We start from the raw sequence: 21,046 nt of genomic DNA, 5'->3' as shown, positions 1-21,046 counted from the left end.
CTGTATGTTAAGTAACTTGAATTTAAATTAAAAAACAAAAACAAAAAAACAAAACTTAGATTTTGTTAATTGCCCATTTTCCTCCATGCGACTGTTTCAGGAGCTGAATTCTGTTTGGCCAAAGCCCATCATGTAGTTTCATTCCCCTAGACGGTGATTAGTTTATGTGTGATTATGTGCTACAATTCTGTGTCTATTTTCCAAACCAGTCCTTTTACCTAAAGCAACTTCCTCAATGTTTCTGGATGTGTAGAAGACCCTCTCTTATCCTAACTTCCAGACCTGGAACTTGTTGTTTCCTATCTTTCTATGCTCTAAAGTCATTTCACTAAGGAAATTCCTAAGGCCTAATCTTAGGCCACTCATGTGTTTTCCTCAGAGCCCAATTAATTGTACATTTAAACATGTATTCAATAAATATTTGGTGGATATTTATCATTGGTCAACTGATGTGCACTAAGGTTGTAGTGGTGATAGAGGATACATACCGGCTTACACAGTAATTGGGGGAAAAGTAAAGAAGCAATAAAATTAAACAATTGATAAACCAATATCAATAGCAGGCTTTTGTTATATCATTAGGTAGCCTATTATCAAGATGAATATTATAGACAGCAGAATGGAACACTTCCCTATAAATCTTTCCTTGAAGATAGTTCTGTAACTATTGAATCATTCCTTTAGAAAAGATCATTTTCAAATGCAAATATGCTTTAATTTAGGCTCAAGTCTGTTTCTTGGCTCTTTCAGGAATAAAGTATAATTAATTTAAGTGCTAGTGATTTTGTTCACACACACACAAGCTCCCTTTTGTACTTTCATTAGGTAATGCAGCTCTTAGGAAAGATTGAGGCTTCCGGTTCTGAGCAAACCTCAAATTTAAAGATGGTCCAGGGGGATTATCGCCATGAAATGAACCTTTTGGAGTTCAAGTAAGTGAATGGAAGATTTTTAATTCTGTTAAGTACATTCCAAAAGGTTTTGCCTAATGAAAGCATTGGCTTTAAATGAAAATCTATCCCAGGAATTTGACACTGGCCAAGACATAAAGCAACAAACTGTTAGAGAGAATACTCTACACTAAAGTAATTCATACAATATTCATAATAAAGGAAATATGAGGGGAGGTGGGTGGGGGGATGTGTGAAAGAGGTGACGGGGATTAAGAAGGGCACTTGTAATGAGCACTGGGCATTATATGTAAGCATTGAATTACTAATTTGTACACCTGAAACTAATTACACTGTATGTTAGCTAATTGGAATTTAAATAAAAAATTTTTAAAGAATGGACATTGTAATTCTCTTTGTTTATGTATTGCAACTGAATTGATATACATCCTGACCTTTTCCAAAGAGTAATTTGAACTTATCATCAACTATATGTCTCAATGTAACACACTTCATTGAATATACATCAATTCCCCAAGACTACCAAATAATTATTAAAACAACTTTGATTTACAAGCTTTCTTTTTAAAATTTCTTCTAAGATTCTCTACCTTCTTTACATTATCCTTTTTTTAAGACCGGTTTATGTCCTATCTTCACTGAGTTCTCCCCTACGCACAGTAAAAGAGACAAGACTCCACAAACATTCAAATTATTGGCCTCCTTATTCCCCAAACCTCCTTTCTTATATAAAAGACCACCATTTCCTGGAATCCTGGCACAGGCAAAGGAAAATTCTAGTCTCTTGGATGATACTACCTTACTGCCTCTTCTCTCCTTGTTCTTTTTCCTCTTGGATTTTCCACTTGGGTTTAATGACTTGGTCAAATCCAGTGTTCTGAATATACTCTGCTTGCTCCATTTTCCCCCATCCTTACAGTATTTCATCAAATCTAATTTTTAAGATACCTCCTGATTTCAGAGATGTTAAATTGGGAAATATGTGTGTCCTAGACACTGATGAAAAACTATACTCATCTCTAAAATTCAAAGAAGTAAATATCTTGTGTAAAGAGAATATAGCCACTTACTTCATACAATAAAAAAGCATGTCTAGGTACTTAAATTCCAGTGCAATGAGGATGCCCAGTAAATATCTGTGTGGTGCTTGGTCTAATCCCATTAGCTTAGAATTAAATAAAGTGTCCAAAGTAGAAGAGTAAACTGTTTCTAGAGGTACACTTTAAGAAATGATTTTCCTGGGGGAGAAAAGGGATTTATAATCTGGAATGGAATACTGGCTTAAATGGATGAAGTACGTTAACAAATAGAAAATCAGGGCACCTAAGTGGCTCAGTTGGTTAAGCGTCCAACTTTGGCTCAGGTCATGATCTCACAGATTCGTGAGTTCGAGCCCTGCGTGGGGCTCTATGCTGATAGCTCAGAGCCTGAAGCTTGCTTCAGATTCTGTGTCTCCCTCTCTTTCTGCCCTCCCCCACTTGCACCCTCTCTCTCTCTCTCTCTCTTTCTGTCTCAAGAATAAACATTAAAAATAAATTTAGAAAAAGGGGCACCTGGATGGCTCAGTTGGTTAAGCGTCCAACTCTTGGTTTCAGCTCAGGTCATGATCTCGTGGTTCATGAGTCTGAGCTCCGCATCGGGCTCTGCACTTACAGCTCAGAGCCTGCTTGGGATTCTCTCTCTCTCTCTCTCTCCCTCTCTCTCTGCCCCTCCCTTGTTCATGCTCTCTCTCGCTCAAAATAAATAAACTTAAAAAAAATTTTTTTAATAAAATAAAAAGTAACAAAATAAAACAAAGATGAAAAAAAGTTCTCCATCTCAGCTTCCTTGAAGTAACCAATGCTAACACCAGAGATATGTCCTCCCACACTGTCCTCCTTGTTAATATAAATATCTAACAGAAAAAGGATGTTTATATATATTTTATGTATCATACACTATTTGTATAGAAAGAACATGGCTTTTTAAAATAACACCCTATACACATTACTCAATGATTTGCTTTTTTATAGTGCATTGTAATCATCTCTCTAGATCAGTGAGTATTATTCTAACATTAGTTTAATAGTTGTGTAATATTTTAACTTACAGATGTGCTATAGCTAATTCAATCACTTATTATATTGATTCTTTCCAGTTTACAGCTACCCCAAACAAACCCCAAAATTATTGCATGTATATATCTTTAAATATCCTTAAATTTAGATGTTTTTATTTCTACCGGCAAGATTCCTAGGTCAAAGAGTTCATTTATTAATTTTTATAAATTTATTATTTTTTTTAATGTAGCAATGCACACTTCCACCAGCAATATATGAGAAGCCTTTCTCTACATTCTTATCAACACTGGATGTTCTTTTTAATATGTGCCAATTCAAGGATGAAGATTGAATGTTTTGTTTCTATTTGCTTTCCCTTCACCATTTGAATTTTCTTTTCTGTGAATTACCCATTCTTATCATTTGTCAAAGTTTATATCATGATTTCCTCATATTCTTATCAATTTGTAGGATTCCTTCACATTAGAGATATTAACCCTTTGACTGAGATATTTATTACTAATATATTTTCTTCAAAGAGAAAGTAAGGCAAGTAGGGCTCTCTTTTTTTTTTCTTTTCCATTCAGAGCATTTCTCCAATTAAAGTAGATGGGGTATAGTATTTGCTTTTCCTTTTTTAAGAAACTACTGTCTCTGAGAAAAGGGATTAAAAAAAAATTTAATAGCATTCAAAAATGTGTTTAATTGGACAGTTTTACCATTTAGAAACTTTAACAATTTCAAGTTTAGTGGCCAATTAAATTTATGTCTTATATACAACTTAAAAGCCCCAATACTGTCTGTGGTTTTCTAGTGAATTCCTAGGACTTTGGCATTCATCACTAGACCTAACAAAGGAGATGCACGGGCTCTTCATCTGAACACCAACATGGAGACTCCTTTTTCCAGAAAGGTCTTAGTCACATGTTCAGCTAAATAATTTCCTAAGCTAACAACTTAGTGCTTATAGAGCAAGAGTCTTAGTCATCATAAAATAAGGTCTGTCTTTTTAGGAAGGGTTTAGCAGGGGAAGTACCTATTAGTCACTCCCTAGATAGTTCTTGCTGCTGACAATGTTTAATTGATAGTGATTTATTAGAAAAGAAAAAGTATATGGTCAATGAAGCAAATGCATAGACTCAAATCTTCCCATACAGCTTTGAAAATGCTACCACAGTATTATGTTACAAACTATTCAAGTCGAGGATATGTCTCATCCATCTTCGTATTCTCAGCACCCAGCACATTCAGATGCAAATAGCCAATGAATATTTTGAAAATCAATAATGTGTAAGTTGTGTTTTGGAATACTCAAAGACAACATCATAGCCATATACAGTTGGGGGGAAATATACAAATAAGTGAAAAGCTAAACACGAAGTAAAAGTTAAGACAGTGTTAGAGGAAATAGATCAGTAGACAGAAATAACTCCAGCCATTAGTAAGCTAATTGTACTACAGAAATTTAGGGAATGGGAAGATCACATCTGCTTGAAACTATGAAGGTAAGAAGCTATGAAGGTACTGGGATTTAAGCTCAAGTACAATATGGAACAACAAGCAAAAAGCTTCCTATCAGAATGGAGTTGGAGTTGCTCTTTACTTGCATCATTAGGACATAAAGAAGAAGTCGAAGTAGATAGGCACAAACTTAGTAGAAATACTTTTCTTAGAATTAATTTCTTTCTTCTGACATGAAATTTAAAATCTTAGGTTCAGTCTCCAAAACTGACTTGGTTAAATCCACTATCTGAATTCTTGAGAGCCTATTAAGAGAAACATTTTTCAAGAAATCAAACTTTTCATGTCTTCTGGAAAAGTTCAATTGATTATTAAATGCAAGCCAATGAGTTTGAGACTTAAGAGAACTGGTTTAAAAAAAAAAAAAAAAAAAGCCCCAGATTGGAGCTATGTCCTCATTTACATATGTCAACCATAACCACAGCCGTCACTAGGATGACTGTTGCAAGCCCTACACTCTGTCCTCACCATTCATGTTCATCACAGCCATCTGCTGTGTCTATGACTCCCCATTAAATTTTATTTTATGCTTTTGTGACTTTCTCCCTTATAATTGCCCTTGGTGTGTATATTAAGTTGATTCCACCAATATAAATTTTTTTTAACTGTATCCCACATTATTCTAGTAAAATCTGTGGCCATAATTTAAAAGTCTGACTTTTGTGTTTTTTGAAAAAGAAAATCAGCTATCTATGCTACCTACTTACTTATCTACCTATCTATATCTAACTACAAATTTTTAAAAATATTCATTTTTGGGGCGCCTGGGTGGCGCAGTCGGTTAAGCGTCCGACTTCAGCCAGGTCACGATCTCGCGGTCCGTGAGTTCGAGCCCCGCGTCGGGCTCTGGGCTGATGGCTCAGAGCCTGGAGCCTGTTTCCGATTCTGTGTCTCCCTCTCTCTCTGCCCCTCCCCCGTTCATGCTCTGTCTCTCTCTGTCCCAAAAATAAACGTTGAAAAAAAAATTAAAAAAAATTAAAAATAAAAATATTCATTTTTGAGAGAGAAAGTGTGCAAGTGGGGGAGGGGCAGAGACGGAGACAGAATCTGAAGCAGGCTCCAAGCTGTCAGCATAGAGCCTAATGTGGGGCTGGAACCCACGAACTGTGAGATCATGAGCTGAGTCGAAGTTGGACGCTTAACTGACTGAGCCACCCAGGCACCCTATATCTATCTACATCTGATAGAAATACTACCATAATTATTGGAATAGAGGATTTGGGAACTAAAATGTGAATGTCATATTTCATCCTGTTGAAATTTTAAGTATAAATACTGTAATTCACAGAAAAGTCATTCTTTCATGGAAAGCCATGCCCATTATGTTAGGAGAAAGTCTAAGTAAAGGAGATGTATATAAACCTTTATTTTAGCTTATCCTTTTTTATCTTTCAAGGAGAATGCTTTTTAAAAAATGCTTTCATATTTTCATAAACTACCAGTTCTGACTTTTTCATGGTAACCAGTAAAGTCAGTCTCTAATTGCAGGCAAAACCTTATAATAAAATGATCACAGGTAATAACTCATTCTTTATGACTATTTTAATTTCAGAATTCTAATTACTGATATGCACTTCTGGAGATATTACTTGGTCACATTTAATGGTTCCCTGGTTTTCAGAGGGATGTTAATATCACATCAGTAGTAAATGTTCTTATTTACATACACAGTAAAAGTGCACACTGAAGGCTGGATTTCCAATTGCAAAGCTACCTCTTGATTATCTGGGGATTTACTGTCCCTCTTAACAATCACTATTAATTAATATTTCCACCACAGATAGGAAAGACAAGATGAAAATTGAAGATTAGATATCTAAATATCTAAGCAAATGTACAATTTGTTGTTTGTGAACAGCTCTAGTAAAGGGTATTAAATGAGAAACAATGAATCATTTATTCAACAACTATTCATTGAGCGCTTTCTAAATTCCAGCCACTGTTCACAGCCATGAACAAAGCAAATTCCTTGCTTTCATGGAGCTTAGATTCTAGTGAAGTAGACAGCACACAAATTGTATATATCACATGGTGATCAGCATTTTGGAAAAAATAAAGTAGGGTAAAGGAATAAGGGAGGGTCAGATGGGGAAAAAGAAATTTTTTTTTAAGTGTGGTTTTAAAAAAGTCCTGGGGCGCCTGGGCGGCTCAGTCAGTTAAACATCAGACTCTTGATTTCTACTCAGGTCACGATTTCACAGTCGTGAGATCAAGCCCTGAGTCGGGCTCCTTGCTGGGTATGGAGCCTGCTTAAGAGTCTCCCTTTGCCCCTCCCCCACTTGTGTGCTTGCATGCTCTCAAATAAAAATAAAAACAAACCAACAAACACAGTCCTATGTTAAGGAGGGAAATGGTGCTTGAAAAGATATCTGAATGAAATGAGGGCAGGAGCCGCTGGGTATTCTAAGGAAGAGTGTTCCAGACATAGAAAACAGTTGGCTAAAATGAGGCTGTCCATGTGTCAGTTGGGAACTTATTTGAGATACATCAGCTGTTAGTCAGTAGCACAGGTGTTTGGAAATCATGATTAGATTAGCAGGAACTGTGGCCGATGGTATCTTCTCAATGTGGAAATACTCACCTGAATCAAGATACGCTTTCTATGTGAAAAGTATCTCTCTCCGTATCAAAACATGTGATAATTCAAAGCGATGAAGATTAGAATTCAGGTATTATACCACAGCTAATACAGCTACTGGAAAATTAACTTTTCCCATTCCTTGATTTCATCATCCAAATTCTGGTTTCTCAATGTGGGCACTATTGGCGTTTGGGATGGGTAATTCTTTTCTGTGAGGCTGTTCTGTGCATTGTAGGATATTTAGCAGTATTTCTGCCGTCTACACACTCCACATGTCAGTAGCACCTCCAAGTTGTGACAACCAAAAATGTCTCCGTACATTGTTAGAGGGCCACTGCTCTAAATAAAAACTGGAAATGGTCTCATATAATTTGTCTTTTCCAAATACTAGTCCAAACACTTTTTCAAGGAAGCTAGAGACACATACATGCAATATATGTCCAGCATGTCTTAAGCAATTTCCAGTGATAAATACCGCAAAATTATTGAAACATTTTTCCTGAAAAATTACAGCATTATAGCAATGATTACTTCAAGCCATCCACATGTTGTAAGTTAGTCTGAATATTTTCAATAATAAACAACATGCATTACTCCTGCCTGTCTAATATAGTACCTATTCTAGAAGGGAATTTGAAACTGACATTTTACTACAAGCTAGTCACATGCAGAAAACATACAGAGGCCACTTGCCAGTCCCCATCCTCATCCTTCCTCTTCTCAGACCATTCCAGGTATGGATTCTCCTTTTTACTCAAATCTCAGCCATTCTAGAGTGACTTTTCATGTTGAAGCTATATGATTCCAATCTTTTCAATCTCTGTAATAACGTCCACTTCCATTTAAAAAAATCATTCATTCTCTGTTATTTAATATTCCTATGGTGCATCACTTTTATGCCAGCGGTCGTTTCCTGCACCTTAGCGTATTATATATCTGTTTTTGCCCCACGTGAGTAACTCAGTACCTCTTGAAGCCCTCCCTGAACCCTACCCCCTAAAGAATCCACAGAGACCCACTGGAGGCAAAGGGGACTCTACTGAGGATCTCACCTGAGACAGAAAAGACAACCAAGGACTGTCTCCCATGGGCACTGTGCTTTCCCAAAGTCCTTCTGGGTCTTTCTACATCCTACCTATGATTTTCTCTGGCCCAGCTCCTCCCCCAGCCAGGTAGTGACCTTTGCAGGACAGAGATTCCACCAACTGCCACCCTTAGCCAAATCTGCACACTGCTAAGAATGATTTGCACACTTTCTACTAATTTTTTAAATTAGAAAATGTATTTCATGATGTGATTATATGTTGCTTAAATTTCAGTGTATGTAAAGTTAGATTAGACAACCAAGTTCTTTTTTCATTTGTTTGTATTGTATGTGGCTGCTTTCCCACTGCAATGGCAGCACTGAGTGGTTAAAGAATTGACTGGTTGCAATGGAGACCATATGGCGCACAAAGCCTAAAATATTTACTATCGACCTTTCATAGAAGAAGTTTGCTGACCCCTACGTACCCCGGAGTGATATCACCATCCAAGTGGCTTGTCAAGGTGTTTCTTCCACATATACAATGTACCCCAGGCCCTAAGAGGAAACCTGCATGGATGGATGATACATGTGTTTCTGTGTGTCCATGTGTCTGTCTTTGTGTCTATGTGTATTTTAATGTATGCAGAGGAGTGTTGTCAGAAGCCGGGTTGAATGCAAGCTTGGGGCAGGGACCCAAAATGTGCTCCCTTGCTCCCTACCTCCCACATCAACCCATAAGTACTTGTTAGACATCTTGAACCTCATCATCTGAAAAAACTGCAGTTTGTCAATACTAAATTTTGGTTTTATGTTTAAATTTACTTTATTAAAATATAACTATTTCCCCCCTTAGATTTAATTCAGTTTCAAACAACCTATATGAGGCAGTTGAGAACCATCAAAAATGGACAGAGAAACAGTTCCTCAACTATGAAAAAGACCACCTTGGCCATTTAAATCAATGTCTGAAGCTCCTACAGGAGAAGCTGGTAAGTAAACAGCTGCATAGTCCTTGTCTGGATGTTGAAAGTTTCACTGGGACATTCACAGTAACCTTCACTGTGTCAGTAATTAACCTTTTCTGACACCAGAATGGGAATCCAGAGGCCTGCCTTTTGGTTCTGTGTGCTACTCTCCAACTCCGGGAACCCACACTTCTGAGTGTGCTCTACCCATAATAACCTAAAGAGAGGTGTGGTTTTTTTTTTGTTTTTGTTTTTTTTTTTTTTAATACATATTCCCGGTTCCAACCCAGAGCTGAGGTCCCTGGGGCCTCCCCTGGAGATCTGTGCACCTAGGCAAGCCTCCTGGAGGACACTCAGACACAGTAAAACCTGAAAACTTCTGCCATAGACAAGTCAGTTTACCTCTCTGAAGATCCATCCGTCGATCAAAGGTTTTCAAAACTTCTTTTCCAGAGGCAACCTCATAGAGAAACTCCCAGCTTTGGGGCAAGACTACCAGGATGGAGGGGAAATCTGTTGATTGCAGGTACCCCTCACTCCAAGCAGCGCATCCAACCAGCTGCTAGCCCCAATGGGAGAGCAACACAGGGCCATCCGTGTCATCAGTGACTGCCAGCCTTGCTGGTGATTCAAATAAGATGTTTCTGGAATTTCGGTAGAGGGGCTTTGGGCAGCTGAGTCTGTAGACAGCTGACAGAGGCAGGAATCCAAGAGATGTAGATAACCGTTCCAGCTTTATCACTGATAAGGCTATTGAAGTCTGTGTGGTCCAACATGCAGCCAACAGGGCCTGCTAGTTCTCTAGGATTTAGACAGACTCATCCACCAGTTATAGGCAGCACTAGGTGACCACAGGGTCACCTGCAGGCAGAAGCTTTCCACCACAAGTAAGAAAGAGGCTGAATCCACTTCCCTGATGCAAGCAGGGCCAAAAATAGGAGGGGGGCGCCTGGGTGGATCGGTCGGTTGGGCCTCCGACTTTGGCCTAGGTCGTGGTCTGGTGATTCATGAGTTCCAGCCCCACGTGGGGTTCGGCGCTGACAGCTCAGAACCAGGAGCCTGCTTCTAGATTCTGTGTCTCCTCCTCTCTCTGCCCCTCCCCTGCTCATGCTCTGTCTCTCAAAAATAAATAAATGTTAAAAAAATAATAATAAAAAATAGGAGGAACAATGGGGCCAAGTCACTGTCACCCAGTTACTGCTGGCAAGTTCCCTGTGAGAGGGTGAGGAGGAGCAGAGAAGCTCCTGAGCCTGGGGCGTCCATGAAGTCCCCACCTTGCTGCAATTAGAATCACCTGGAGAGTTTTTCAACTAGATAAATTCCTGAGTTCCACTGTGGACCAATTAAATCAGTTTTGTGAGGGGTGGGGTGGTGGTAGTGGCTGTGTGATGGTCCAGGTGATATCAATAGACAACAGAGGTCAAGAATCACTGTTCTAGCTGAACTCTGTCCACGTGGAGATACGAAGCTCGAGGGAATAGGAATGTGTAACAGAAACATGACCCAGGAGCTTAAAGAAGTGTCTAAAATGCCTCCCTTCAGGCGTCTGAGTGGCTCCGTCAGTTGAGCGTCTGACTTCGGCTCACGTCATGATCTCACAGCTCGTGAGTTTGAGCCCTGCATAGGGCTCTGTGCTGACAGCTCAGGGCCTGGAGCCTGCTTCGGATTCTGTGCCTCCCTCGCTCTCTGCCCCTCCCCCGCTTCCACTCTGTCTCTCTCAAAAATAAATAAAGATTAAAAAAATTAAAAAATAAGTAAAATGCCTTCCTTGACCACACTTCTTTAAACACTAGACTGTAATTCCAACTCCTCAAGACATTTCAGCAAAACCACAGTCCTTTCTTTTCTTTCTCCTATCACATGCAGAATTCTAGAAACTGCAAACAAGGCCAAGCAAGGGGATGAACTCTCACACATGTGAACACAGTTTTAGATACAAAGGAACCTGGTTGGAATTTTCATGTTTAATATGGAAAAGTGAAGTTGTTGGGGCGCCTGGGTGGCTCAGTCGGTTAAGTGGCTGACTTTGGCTCAGGTCATGATCTCACGGGTGATGAGTTCGAGCCCTGAGGCTGTGTGCTGACAGCTCAGAACCTGGAGCCTATTTCAGATCCTGTGTCTCCTTTTCTCTCTGCCCCTTCGCTGCTTATGCTCTCTCTCTCACTCTCAAAATAATAATAATAATAATAATAATAATAATAATAAATATTTTTAAAAATTAAATAAAAGTGAACTTGTTAAAAACATTCCTTAAGCTGAAGTACATATCCACCTAAGTTTTCTTTTCTGCAGTTTTATCTCATGATATCTTTTATAGGAAAAGTCTGAAAATAAAATGGAAGAGAAATTACTGAAACTTTCAAGCAAATTAGAGAATTTCGTTAACACAGAGAAACAGGAAGCAGAACTAAGTACAGTAAAGCATATAGAAAATAAACTGTCCAAAAAGATGAACCAACTGGAAAAGCACATCTGGGGTGAATTAGAGAAAATTCAGACTGAATATCAATCAGGTGAGCAGACACCTTTGATTAAGAACACTAGCTCTTGCTTATCCAATTCCTCAGAGTTGTCTACTTGGAGCTCATGGCCATGGATCAGTCTTGTCATTATTGATATCCTTCCGTATTTAATCTCACTTTTCTCAATATCCCATAGAATGTCAGCATGCCATTGGAAGGTAGATAAACAAGTTCACATTCTTCATTCAGACTGGGCAGTGTCACAAGCTTGCCAACACTGTGAGGTTGTTTTTGTTTGTTTTTTTTGTTTGTTTGTTTTTTGTTTTTTTACGGAGATCATAGAATCATAGAATTGTTAGACTTGGAACGTCCTTGAGATCAAGACCTGACTTGTGGTATGTCATGAAATCAGGACTTGAAATCGAATGCCCCTCATTGAACTGCAGGTAATGAGCCTGGACGGATGTCAGACTGGAGACCTGACCTTTACAAGTGAGAGAGAGAGATGAATTAACAGAGTCCGGTATAATGACTGCTTTTCTTCTTAAGGAGGCTAATGGCAGCAGTGTCAAGCTGAGCTAACATCAAAGAGGATTAATTTGAAAGGCTCATCTAATTTGTCAAAGGGAAGGACATGGGATAGGAGCTGGGGAGCAGCCATCTGCCTCCAGTCACAATTCTGAGCAAATTACCAGAACCAGAGGTTCCTTTATTAAAGAAAGTCCCAACTCATTTTCCGTCTTCTAGTTCTCAGAAAAATGCCTGCAAATTCTCTCAAATGTTGATCCTGTACAGAGATGCCTTGAAGGTGTCTTGGGAAGATATTATAGTCTCATTCTCCCCGATGCTCGATGCTCATAGCATATAAGTAAAATTTGCTGCCTGGAAATCTGACCCACACTGCCCCTATCCCCATCTCCCATTGTCAAACCAAAATAATGAATTATCTGGTCAGGAATCACATTCCAAACTTAACTGGCCCTTGTTTTAGGTCCCTGCTTTCTACTTAAATACCAGAGGTTTCATTACATTCACCCATTAGTATAACCCCAGGATGAGCCAAAGAGGAATTTGCATTCTGCTTTTTTTCTGCATTTTACTAACTGGAAGTTCTAGGAAAGGGGAATTTCAAATTAATGGTGTGCTCTTTTATGCCTTTAATAAAAATGTGTTGAGAAATGACTATTTGAAAGGCCCAGTGATTAAGAAATGGGCTGTACCCTAAGAAGCTTGCAGTCTGGTGGGTCTGTGGTCATGAGTGACTAGACCTGCATAAAAGAGAAGGTGCTGGCGGTGGGGGGTGCAGGGGGAACAGCTGGTGGCCACTCCTTAGGTCCCTCAACAGGTCACTTTCTGAGAAGTTTTAAAATCTCACCTGTGTTCTTTGTCTTCAATTTGGTAACAAGGATTAAAAAAGAGATCATCCAAATCTCTTATTAAAGCATACAGAGAGAAGAAAATATTTTAAATTTCTCTCTTGAAATATAGAATTATTCAGTTATGCAATATATTTGGGCAAGGAGAAGGAGAGGAATTGAATTAAATTTTCCCGATGAAGCCAGATACAAGCGGAAACACTATCGCTAATATATCTTCATGACATAGAAGAAATGGGTTATTGTGCATTTTTACGCTGGTCTTAATGGAATTTAATATGCTTTAAATGATGACCAATTATGGCAGAAGCGCTGATTAGCAACTTTTGTTTAAAAAAAAAATTCTAATGCATTGTTTAATTTCAATATACCTTTTCTCATATCCTCTTCCAGGATTTAAGTCAATTCATGACTCTCTCAGCTCCCTCCAACAAATACAGAAAACAAAGATGGATTTAGAGAAATATAAAGTACAGAAAGACCTAAAGAAATTACAGCGTAAGATAGTGGAACTCCAGGAAGTATAAAACTTTTCTGTCATCTTTTTCACCAGCCAATATAGTGGTTTGCTGGCAAAAGTTGGGAAGAAGTTATATCTCTGGGATGTTGACTGCTTCTTATACCTCTGTATTTCTTATCACCTTTTTCAGGAAATGAATGTGCCAGAAAACCCAATAAAGCAGAGAAGTTTATGATGTCTTCACTAATTTATTAATGAAAAAGTTAAGGAATTTTTTACATACGTGCCTTTTCATATTTTTATTTGCCTATAGAAAAGAGCATTCAACAAAATGTACACATACAAGTGAAATGGGACTGGTGTAAACAAACATAAAACGAGGGCAGAAACTGTGGCAAATTGGACCACTTTCCCTGTCTACAAAGGAATGGCCACCATGCAGTCCTGGTTCATCATTAATATGCATATAATCCATTGGTGCCAAGATTTCATTTTTCAAGAGAAACTAGAAATCTGGTTTTATTTATTTATTTTTTTAACGTTTTATTTATTTCTGAGACAGGGAGAGACAGAGCATGAACGGGGAAGGGTCAGAGAGAGGGAGACGCAGAATCCGAAACAGGCTCCAGGCTCTGAGCTGTCAGCACAGAGCCGGATGCGGGGCTCGAACTCACGGACCGCGAGATCGTGACCTGAGCTGAAGTCGGCCGCTTAACCAACTGAGCCACCCAGGCGCCCTTAGAAATCTGGTTTTATATGAAGCCATTTATAAGCATTAGCAACTAGTTCAGAACGGTTCTTACACTAGGAGGGAATATCTGGGGGACAGATACAACTAGCAGGCTATATCAAATTGCAACTTCGAATCCAGAGATTCTTATCTTCTAACAATCCCAATATTTATAGCAAGTCTAACTTATTCATATTTAAATGATTGATTCATTGTACTCAAGATGTATCAGAAATATGAGCAAGTAAGAGCTAACTATGCAAAACAAGAAAATACACCAGTTTCCATGAAAAATCATCCAACATAATTTGATCTAGGTGCTAAATTCGGGAGTACTTCAAAAACACAAATTAGTTTCCTATAAAATTAAAATATTTCTAATTTTTCTAGACATACATGTTAAATGTAGAGTCTAGTATTAGGCAATAAAATCATTAAAGGTAAAAATAAGCTATTCATGTCATATACTGTCTGCTGGAAACAAAGACTGTTTCCTTTTTTTATAATTTTTTTTTCAACGTTTTATTTTATTTTTTGGGACAGAGAGAGACAGAGCATGAACGGGGGAGGGCCAGAGAGAGAGGGAGACACAGAATCGGAAACAGGCTCCAGGCTCTGAGCCATCAAGCCCGACGAGGGGCTCGAACTCACGGACCGCGAGATCGTGACCTGGCTGAAGTCGGACGCTTAACCGACTGCGCCACCCAGGCGCCCCTGTTTCCTTTTTTTAAAAGTTTATTTATTTATTTTGAGAGAAAGAGTGCATGCACAAGCAGGGAGGGGCAGAGAGAGAGAGGGAAAGAGAGAACCCCAAGCAGACTCCACTGTCAACACGGAGCCTAATGAGGGGCTCTAGCTCATAAAATCATGAGCTGAGCCGAAATCCAGTCAGATGCTTAACCGACTGAGCGCCCAGATACCCCCAAAGACTAATTCTTAATCACAGAGCTTTCTGTAAATCTGGTAAGAGGACCCTTGCTTCAGACTTAGTCTCCTGCCTTGGTTTAGGGAGAAGTGATAACTTTTTCCCTAAGAAAGTACAAACTTACCTTCCAAATAAAATTTTGACCAGTGCCCACCTAATTTTTTAGTTACATGAAACATCTCCATTTATTTTTATTAATTTACACAAAGCATCATGGACTATATTTCACGGGATTTTCATAGCAGAATTTAAGAGTTTAAAATGCAATAACAAGTATTCTTTGCAAACAAGTGTCATGCTAAGACATAGGGTCAATACCTCAAGTAATACTAATTAATTCTTATAAGTTGATAAGAAAATAATAATAGTGAACAGGCAAGTCACAGAAGAATACAATATTAAATGAAGATACAAAAAGACATTCAACCTATTAAATACAAGTTAAAGGAACCATTTTCATATTGTCATAAATTAAAACAATTGATAATATTGGTTGGCAAGGCTATCAAGAAATGTGCACTCCTATATTATAGGTTAGTCTATAAATTGGTAGAGTGACTAACAGGGCAATTTGGAAACATCTATTAACATTTTAAAATGTATTTATCCTTTGACCCTGAAACTTTAGTATTAGAAATTTATTTTGGAATAAAAAACCTTCCAAAATATGCAAAGATGCATGACCAAGGATGCTCATTACAGCACCATTTGTTATACTAAAACAAAGTGAAAACAACACAAATATTAGGAATTGCCTGACTAAATTAATGATATCACCGATAAAAATGCTATCCAACCCTTAAAAAGAACACAAAAAGAGGGGTGCCTGGATGGCTCGTTGGTTAATTGTCGGACTTTGGATCAGGTCATGATCTCACAGTTCATAGTTTGAGTCCCACGTGGGGCTCAGTGCTGACAGCTCAGAGCCTGGAGCCTGCTTTGGATTCTGTGTGTGTGTCTCTCTCTGCCCCTCCCCAACTTGTGTTCTGTCTCTATGTCTCTTTCTCTCAAGGATAAATAAACATTAAAAAAAAAAAAAAAAAAGAACACAAAAAGATATCCAAGATTCACTGTTAGGCCAAAAAAAAGTAACTTGAAAAGCAATATGGGTATGATCCCACTTATGTCAAAAATTATTTTTAGGGACACCTGGGTCACTCGGTTGGATGTCCAACTTCAGTTCAGGTCATGGTCTTGCAGTTTTTGGGTTTGGCCTGCATCAGGCTCTCTGCTGTCAGCACAGAGCCTGCTTGGGATCCTCTGTTCCCTTCTCTCTCTGCCCCTACCCTGCTTGGCTCTCTCTCTCTCTCTCTCAAAAATAAATAAGCATTTAAAAATATATATGTTTTTAAATATGTTAAACAGAATATGCATACTCTCTATGATGCAAAAATGTAGGAATTTACAACAAACTTAGCCGTGAATGGATTATGAAGAACTTTGCTTTCTACATAAGAATTTATTAATGTTTTACATTAATGTTTCCAGTAAAAATATATTTTAAAAACATTCACCACAACAAATACACTACTAGATTGAAAGAGTAATTCTTTGTAGTGAACAAAATAAGTGATTGTAGGAAGGGTTAAATTAGGAATCCAGACAAGCCAATTCATCTCACTCATACCCATTTTTACTCTACAGTTTTTTTTTTTCCTTGTGAGCAAAAATGCTCTAAATTGAAGTTGAAATCATAGCTACACTATTATTGTAACAATCCTATAATCAAGCCAAGGGGTTTTCAGAATGGATCTCTCTCACTGGTGGCGACAGGGTAGTACCATGTAGAAATGAATGCAATGCAAGAGGATAGGATGGGAATCAAGGGGTCTTCTGCAGTATTCTTGCTTGGAATCCCAAGCCGAGATGTTCACAGGTGTGCATAGATGCTAGATAACCTGAGAGCTATGCCTAGTGAGAAGGTGGATCCAGGTTTTGTAGGGCTTAAAGCTTATACAGTTTTGATTTACTATTAATGCCCCATCCTGATGAATTGGCACACAAGTCTGTAGGAATATTCCTGAAAGCCATTGCTACCTCAGAGCAGCTGCAACTTACTTCCCTACAGAAGTGACTATGAACAACAGAAACATATCCCTCTAATCCAATGTTTCCCCAACTCAACTTCTCTTTTGCTGGATCCAGACATGCCCATAGCCCCTCCCAGGGTACCTGCCGTCAAGGGAAGGGGGGGTTGAGATGATGATCTTAATCACCAGCCTTATCATAGTTACAGTGTCTCATTTCTTCATATTTTACAACAACGTTGTAAACACATTTTTAGGTCTAAGTAAGGTAGGCACCCTGGAACTTAAGAGCCACCGTTTTCAACAAATTCAACTCTGCTCCGGGACCAGTGGAACCCTGGGCCTCTTTCCCTTTGCATCTATTTTGCCATGGATCCATGAAGATGACAAGGACAAACAATCCCCCCTAGAGAACCTCAGTATACACTTTATTCTCTGTCAAGCAGCAACACTTAATCCCTTGGGAAATGTCATACTTCTCTCCCACATATACAGGAGAATGAACATTACAGAGTCTGCAATCCAGATCCACCCTGTGGACCTGGGGCATATGTTAAGTTATCTCTGAGAGTTCTCAATTTAGGCCCAAACACCACCTAAACAGGTTTGGATAGCCCAAGGGTCCTGCTGCCTCCCAGTGTTTCCTGCCATTTCCTTCCTCTTGTGCAACCTGCTTTTAGGGGTAAAAATCATATGAAATTATTTACACTGAGGACTAAATGGTAATGTTCCAAGTACTTTGCTTCCCTGCTAAAGATGAAGGACAAATGCCTCACCTTATGCTACATGGGTTAACACCTTCTCAGCCCCACAGTGGGGGGACATGCTCACCACCTGATAGACAAGAGAGCAATAAGGCCCTAGGTCAAAAAAAAAAAAAAAAAAAATCCCCAGAGTTCACTGGACATTAGCAGCTTCCCCATCTTCTACAGAAACTTACCAAATGTCTTCTCACTTCTATCGGTATGATAGCAGCAAGTAACACCCAAAAACATCAAGGGAAAACTATAATATATACCCGTGCATACATATCTGTGTTTTTACCTTTGGAAGGTAAGGATCTCCAAACCCATGTGAGATACTACTTTTTACATCTTTGCGGTCTCCATTCATTCATGTGCTAGGCACTGGGGATACCATGTTGAGTAAACTAAATATGGACCCTGCTCTTAGAGAACTTATGATCTAGTGGAAAAGACTAATAATTAAACTTTCCAATACATGGGTAAGGAAAGGGTGTGATGGAGCACCTGAAAGAGGCGTTTAGGAAAACTTGGGGAATCAGGCAGAGGGATCTTCCAGAAGAAAGGATATCTAAACTGAGACCTCTGCAGTATAAGCAGACGGTAGCCTAGGGAAAGGGGGATAATTGGTTGAGATGGGGGCTCAGGGAGATAGAGCAGCCTAGGCACACACCCGGAGGCCAAGAGACTAGAACACGGCAGGAACTGCAAGATACAGTGTATGTGGTGGGAGGTGGGAGAGAAGGTTTGAGGATGTACATAATGAAAAGGAAGACTGGAGAGATTAGGGGGAGTAGGGTGTCTGATCACAGAGGACTTTATAACTCGTGTTGAGGAACTTGGGCTTGATCTTCGGGGTCCAGAATAGCTTTGAAGGATTTTAATGTTGTTTTTTTTAGGTTTATTTATTTTGAGAAAACAGTGTGTGAGAGGGTAGAGAGAGAGACATGGAGAGAAAATCCCAAGCAGGCTGCATGCAGTCAGCACAGAGCCGGATGTGGGGCCAAACTCATGAACCATGAGATCGTGACCTGAGCTGAAATAAGTCAGACGCTCAACTGACCGAGCCACCCAGGTGCCCCTGAAGGATTTTGAATAGGCAAGTGACTTTATCAGATTTGCGTTTTAGAGAGATCCCCCTGGCTGTAGTGTGGAGAATCGATTACAGATACAGTGTGAGAAGCAAATCTGGATGGGAAAGGGGGGAGATAAAGGAGAAGAGTGGAGATAATTAGCTCAGGTTTAAACTAATTGATTTTGAAGTTATCTATGGGATGTCAGGTGGAGGTATCCAGTGGCGAGTGAGAGAGATGACCTGGAGCATGAGAGAGATCTAAACTGAAGCTCTGGCATGGAAATAGTCATTGGACTTCATGGGTGAGGGAGAAAGAGACAGCCTGGAGTTGGGATGGGGGGAGTGGAGGACATGAAGCGTTCAGTGAGAAACAGAGACCAGGGGAAACCCTTGAGGACACCTAACACTGAGGGGACAGGCAGAGGAGGAATCTAGAAGTTCCTAGGTGAGCATCTGAAGACAGTGACAGCAAAGTAGGAGAGGGAACATCATCTCTTGAGGATTTCAGTCTTCTCGGTGAGTTCCTGCTGGCAGATGGTGTCAACTTGAAGTTCTTCCAGTAATGATTTCAGACCAAGCATTAGATCCCCACCTATTGAAGAGAACCCTGTCCAAAAGTGGGTACATTACACAATGCAGTAGGAAAACAGTTGTCAATGCTTTCCTGACTACTCTTCCAGGCATGAAATAAATGTGTTGAGCCTTCTCAGATGCAGAGAGGGTAGTAAGCCCTCCCAGAGAGAGGCAGGATTATTATCAGGAAAAATATTAGACTGTTTTGGCCTCTACCCAGTTTGGCATTTTCCTCTCCAGGAGATTAGAGTCACACTCATTTGTGGTAAAGTTGTTATTTCAGATCTTTCCCTTAGTATACAGTCATGAAATATTCTAACTTCAGAGACTAAATGTTCCATAAACCCATTCCTTGGTTCTGTAACTTCATTTTCAGAAGGTATTTACACATGTGACTAACGTTGTGACTAAAAAATGACTGATGTCTTCAGCAGTACGTCAGAAACCAGGTCCTCTTTTACGGTCCCACAGACACAAACTGAGGAAACAGAAAAATAATCCAAACATCTATGCTAGGTCTTGAGGGATTTTGAGGTTTGACAGACCTTAGTTTAAAACCAGAGTCCCACCAGTCACTATCTGTGTGACTTTGGATCTGTTGTCTAACTTTGGAGTCTTAGTTTCCTCACTTAAAATGAGGACACTACACCTACCTTGTAGGTTATTGGAAGAATTAGAAAAACATTTGTTGAGCTATTACCAGTTGTCAGAGACTTCTCAAAGCACTTTACCTGGATTAATTCATTTAATCCTCCAAAGAGATGTCTATTATTAAGATGCGGAGAAATTAGGTAATTTTTGTGAGGTTATACCACTCATGACAGGTACAGCCAGAATTTGAACTCATTAGTCCAGAGAAGAGCTCTTAAACATTCTATTATATTGTTTCTCTATATGTAGACCATCTAATGTGGTATTGCACACATAGTAGGTACTGGACTTAATAAATGGTACCGATTACTAATAATAAACAGAGCTTTTGATTTTGATGGGAAAGACAAGTCCCATGGTACTCTTTCATCCAATTCTGATTCAGAGTAGTATCTAAAAATACTTGAGTTTATAAAGGTCCTTGCACTATGTGTGAGAAGAAATACCTTGGCTAGCAATAATTCCAGCAATGGACGAAAGCAGAAAGAAGTACAAAATATAGATTTCTCCTGGAACAAAATTATAATGAGGAAGTATTTCTCTACTTTAAAAGCACTTCTTTCTCCGGTCTCTGGGGAGGGAGGCTAACATAATGAAGAAACATTATGGACATTGACTGGAGGCGGGCAAGGTGCTGATGCCAACATCCTGTGAAGTAGATTTCCTCTGTAGGTTCTGGCCACCAAAGCCTACCCAAGAGCCATTACTGTCAGGTAAAAGTCATTAGTATCCAACAGATGTTTCTCCAAAAAGGTAACGCACCGCTTTCACAAGGGAGACACTCAGGGATGGACTTCAGGTGGGTGGGGCCCATATGGAGACATGTGAATGGGGGTGGACAAAACCTACTTCTGCAACTCAGAACAACTCCATATTGAGGGATCTATCTAGTCCTTATGCCTAAATTCCACTGCTGAGCACTTAAAGGCTTTTACATATTCACAAAACCAACACAAAACCCTCAAAAAGGAACAAAAACG

General features: G+C 39.3%; 1 protein-coding gene across 3 annotated transcripts in view; it reads left to right on the top strand.

Annotated features, from left to right (window-relative positions):
• FAM81B (family with sequence similarity 81 member B) overlaps positions 1-13,574 on the top strand; it is a 55,493-nt gene extending 41,919 nt beyond the window's left edge. For all 3 annotated transcript variants that reach the window (XM_040448355.1, XM_040448349.1, XM_040448359.1), the window contains 4 exons: positions 826-932; positions 8,933-9,068; positions 11,362-11,557; positions 13,276-13,574. In XM_040448355.1, the coding sequence (XP_040304289.1) occupies positions 826-932; positions 8,933-9,068; positions 11,362-11,557; positions 13,276-13,409 (573 nt within the window). In that variant the 3' untranslated portion in view covers positions 13,410-13,574. The remainder of the gene's footprint in view (positions 1-825; positions 933-8,932; positions 9,069-11,361; positions 11,558-13,275) is intronic.
• The last annotated feature ends 7,472 nt before the right edge of the window (positions 13,575-21,046 follow it).

The sequence above is a fragment of the Herpailurus yagouaroundi genome, unplaced genomic scaffold (assembly GCF_014898765.1).
Source record: "Herpailurus yagouaroundi ecotype Mexico unplaced genomic scaffold, PumYag 29, whole genome shotgun sequence".
In the NCBI taxonomy this organism is placed as follows: domain Eukaryota; kingdom Metazoa; phylum Chordata; class Mammalia; order Carnivora; family Felidae; genus Herpailurus; species Herpailurus yagouaroundi.
The sequence above is the reverse complement of the archived record's forward strand: the minus strand, read 5'-3'. Positions and strand labels throughout refer to the sequence as shown.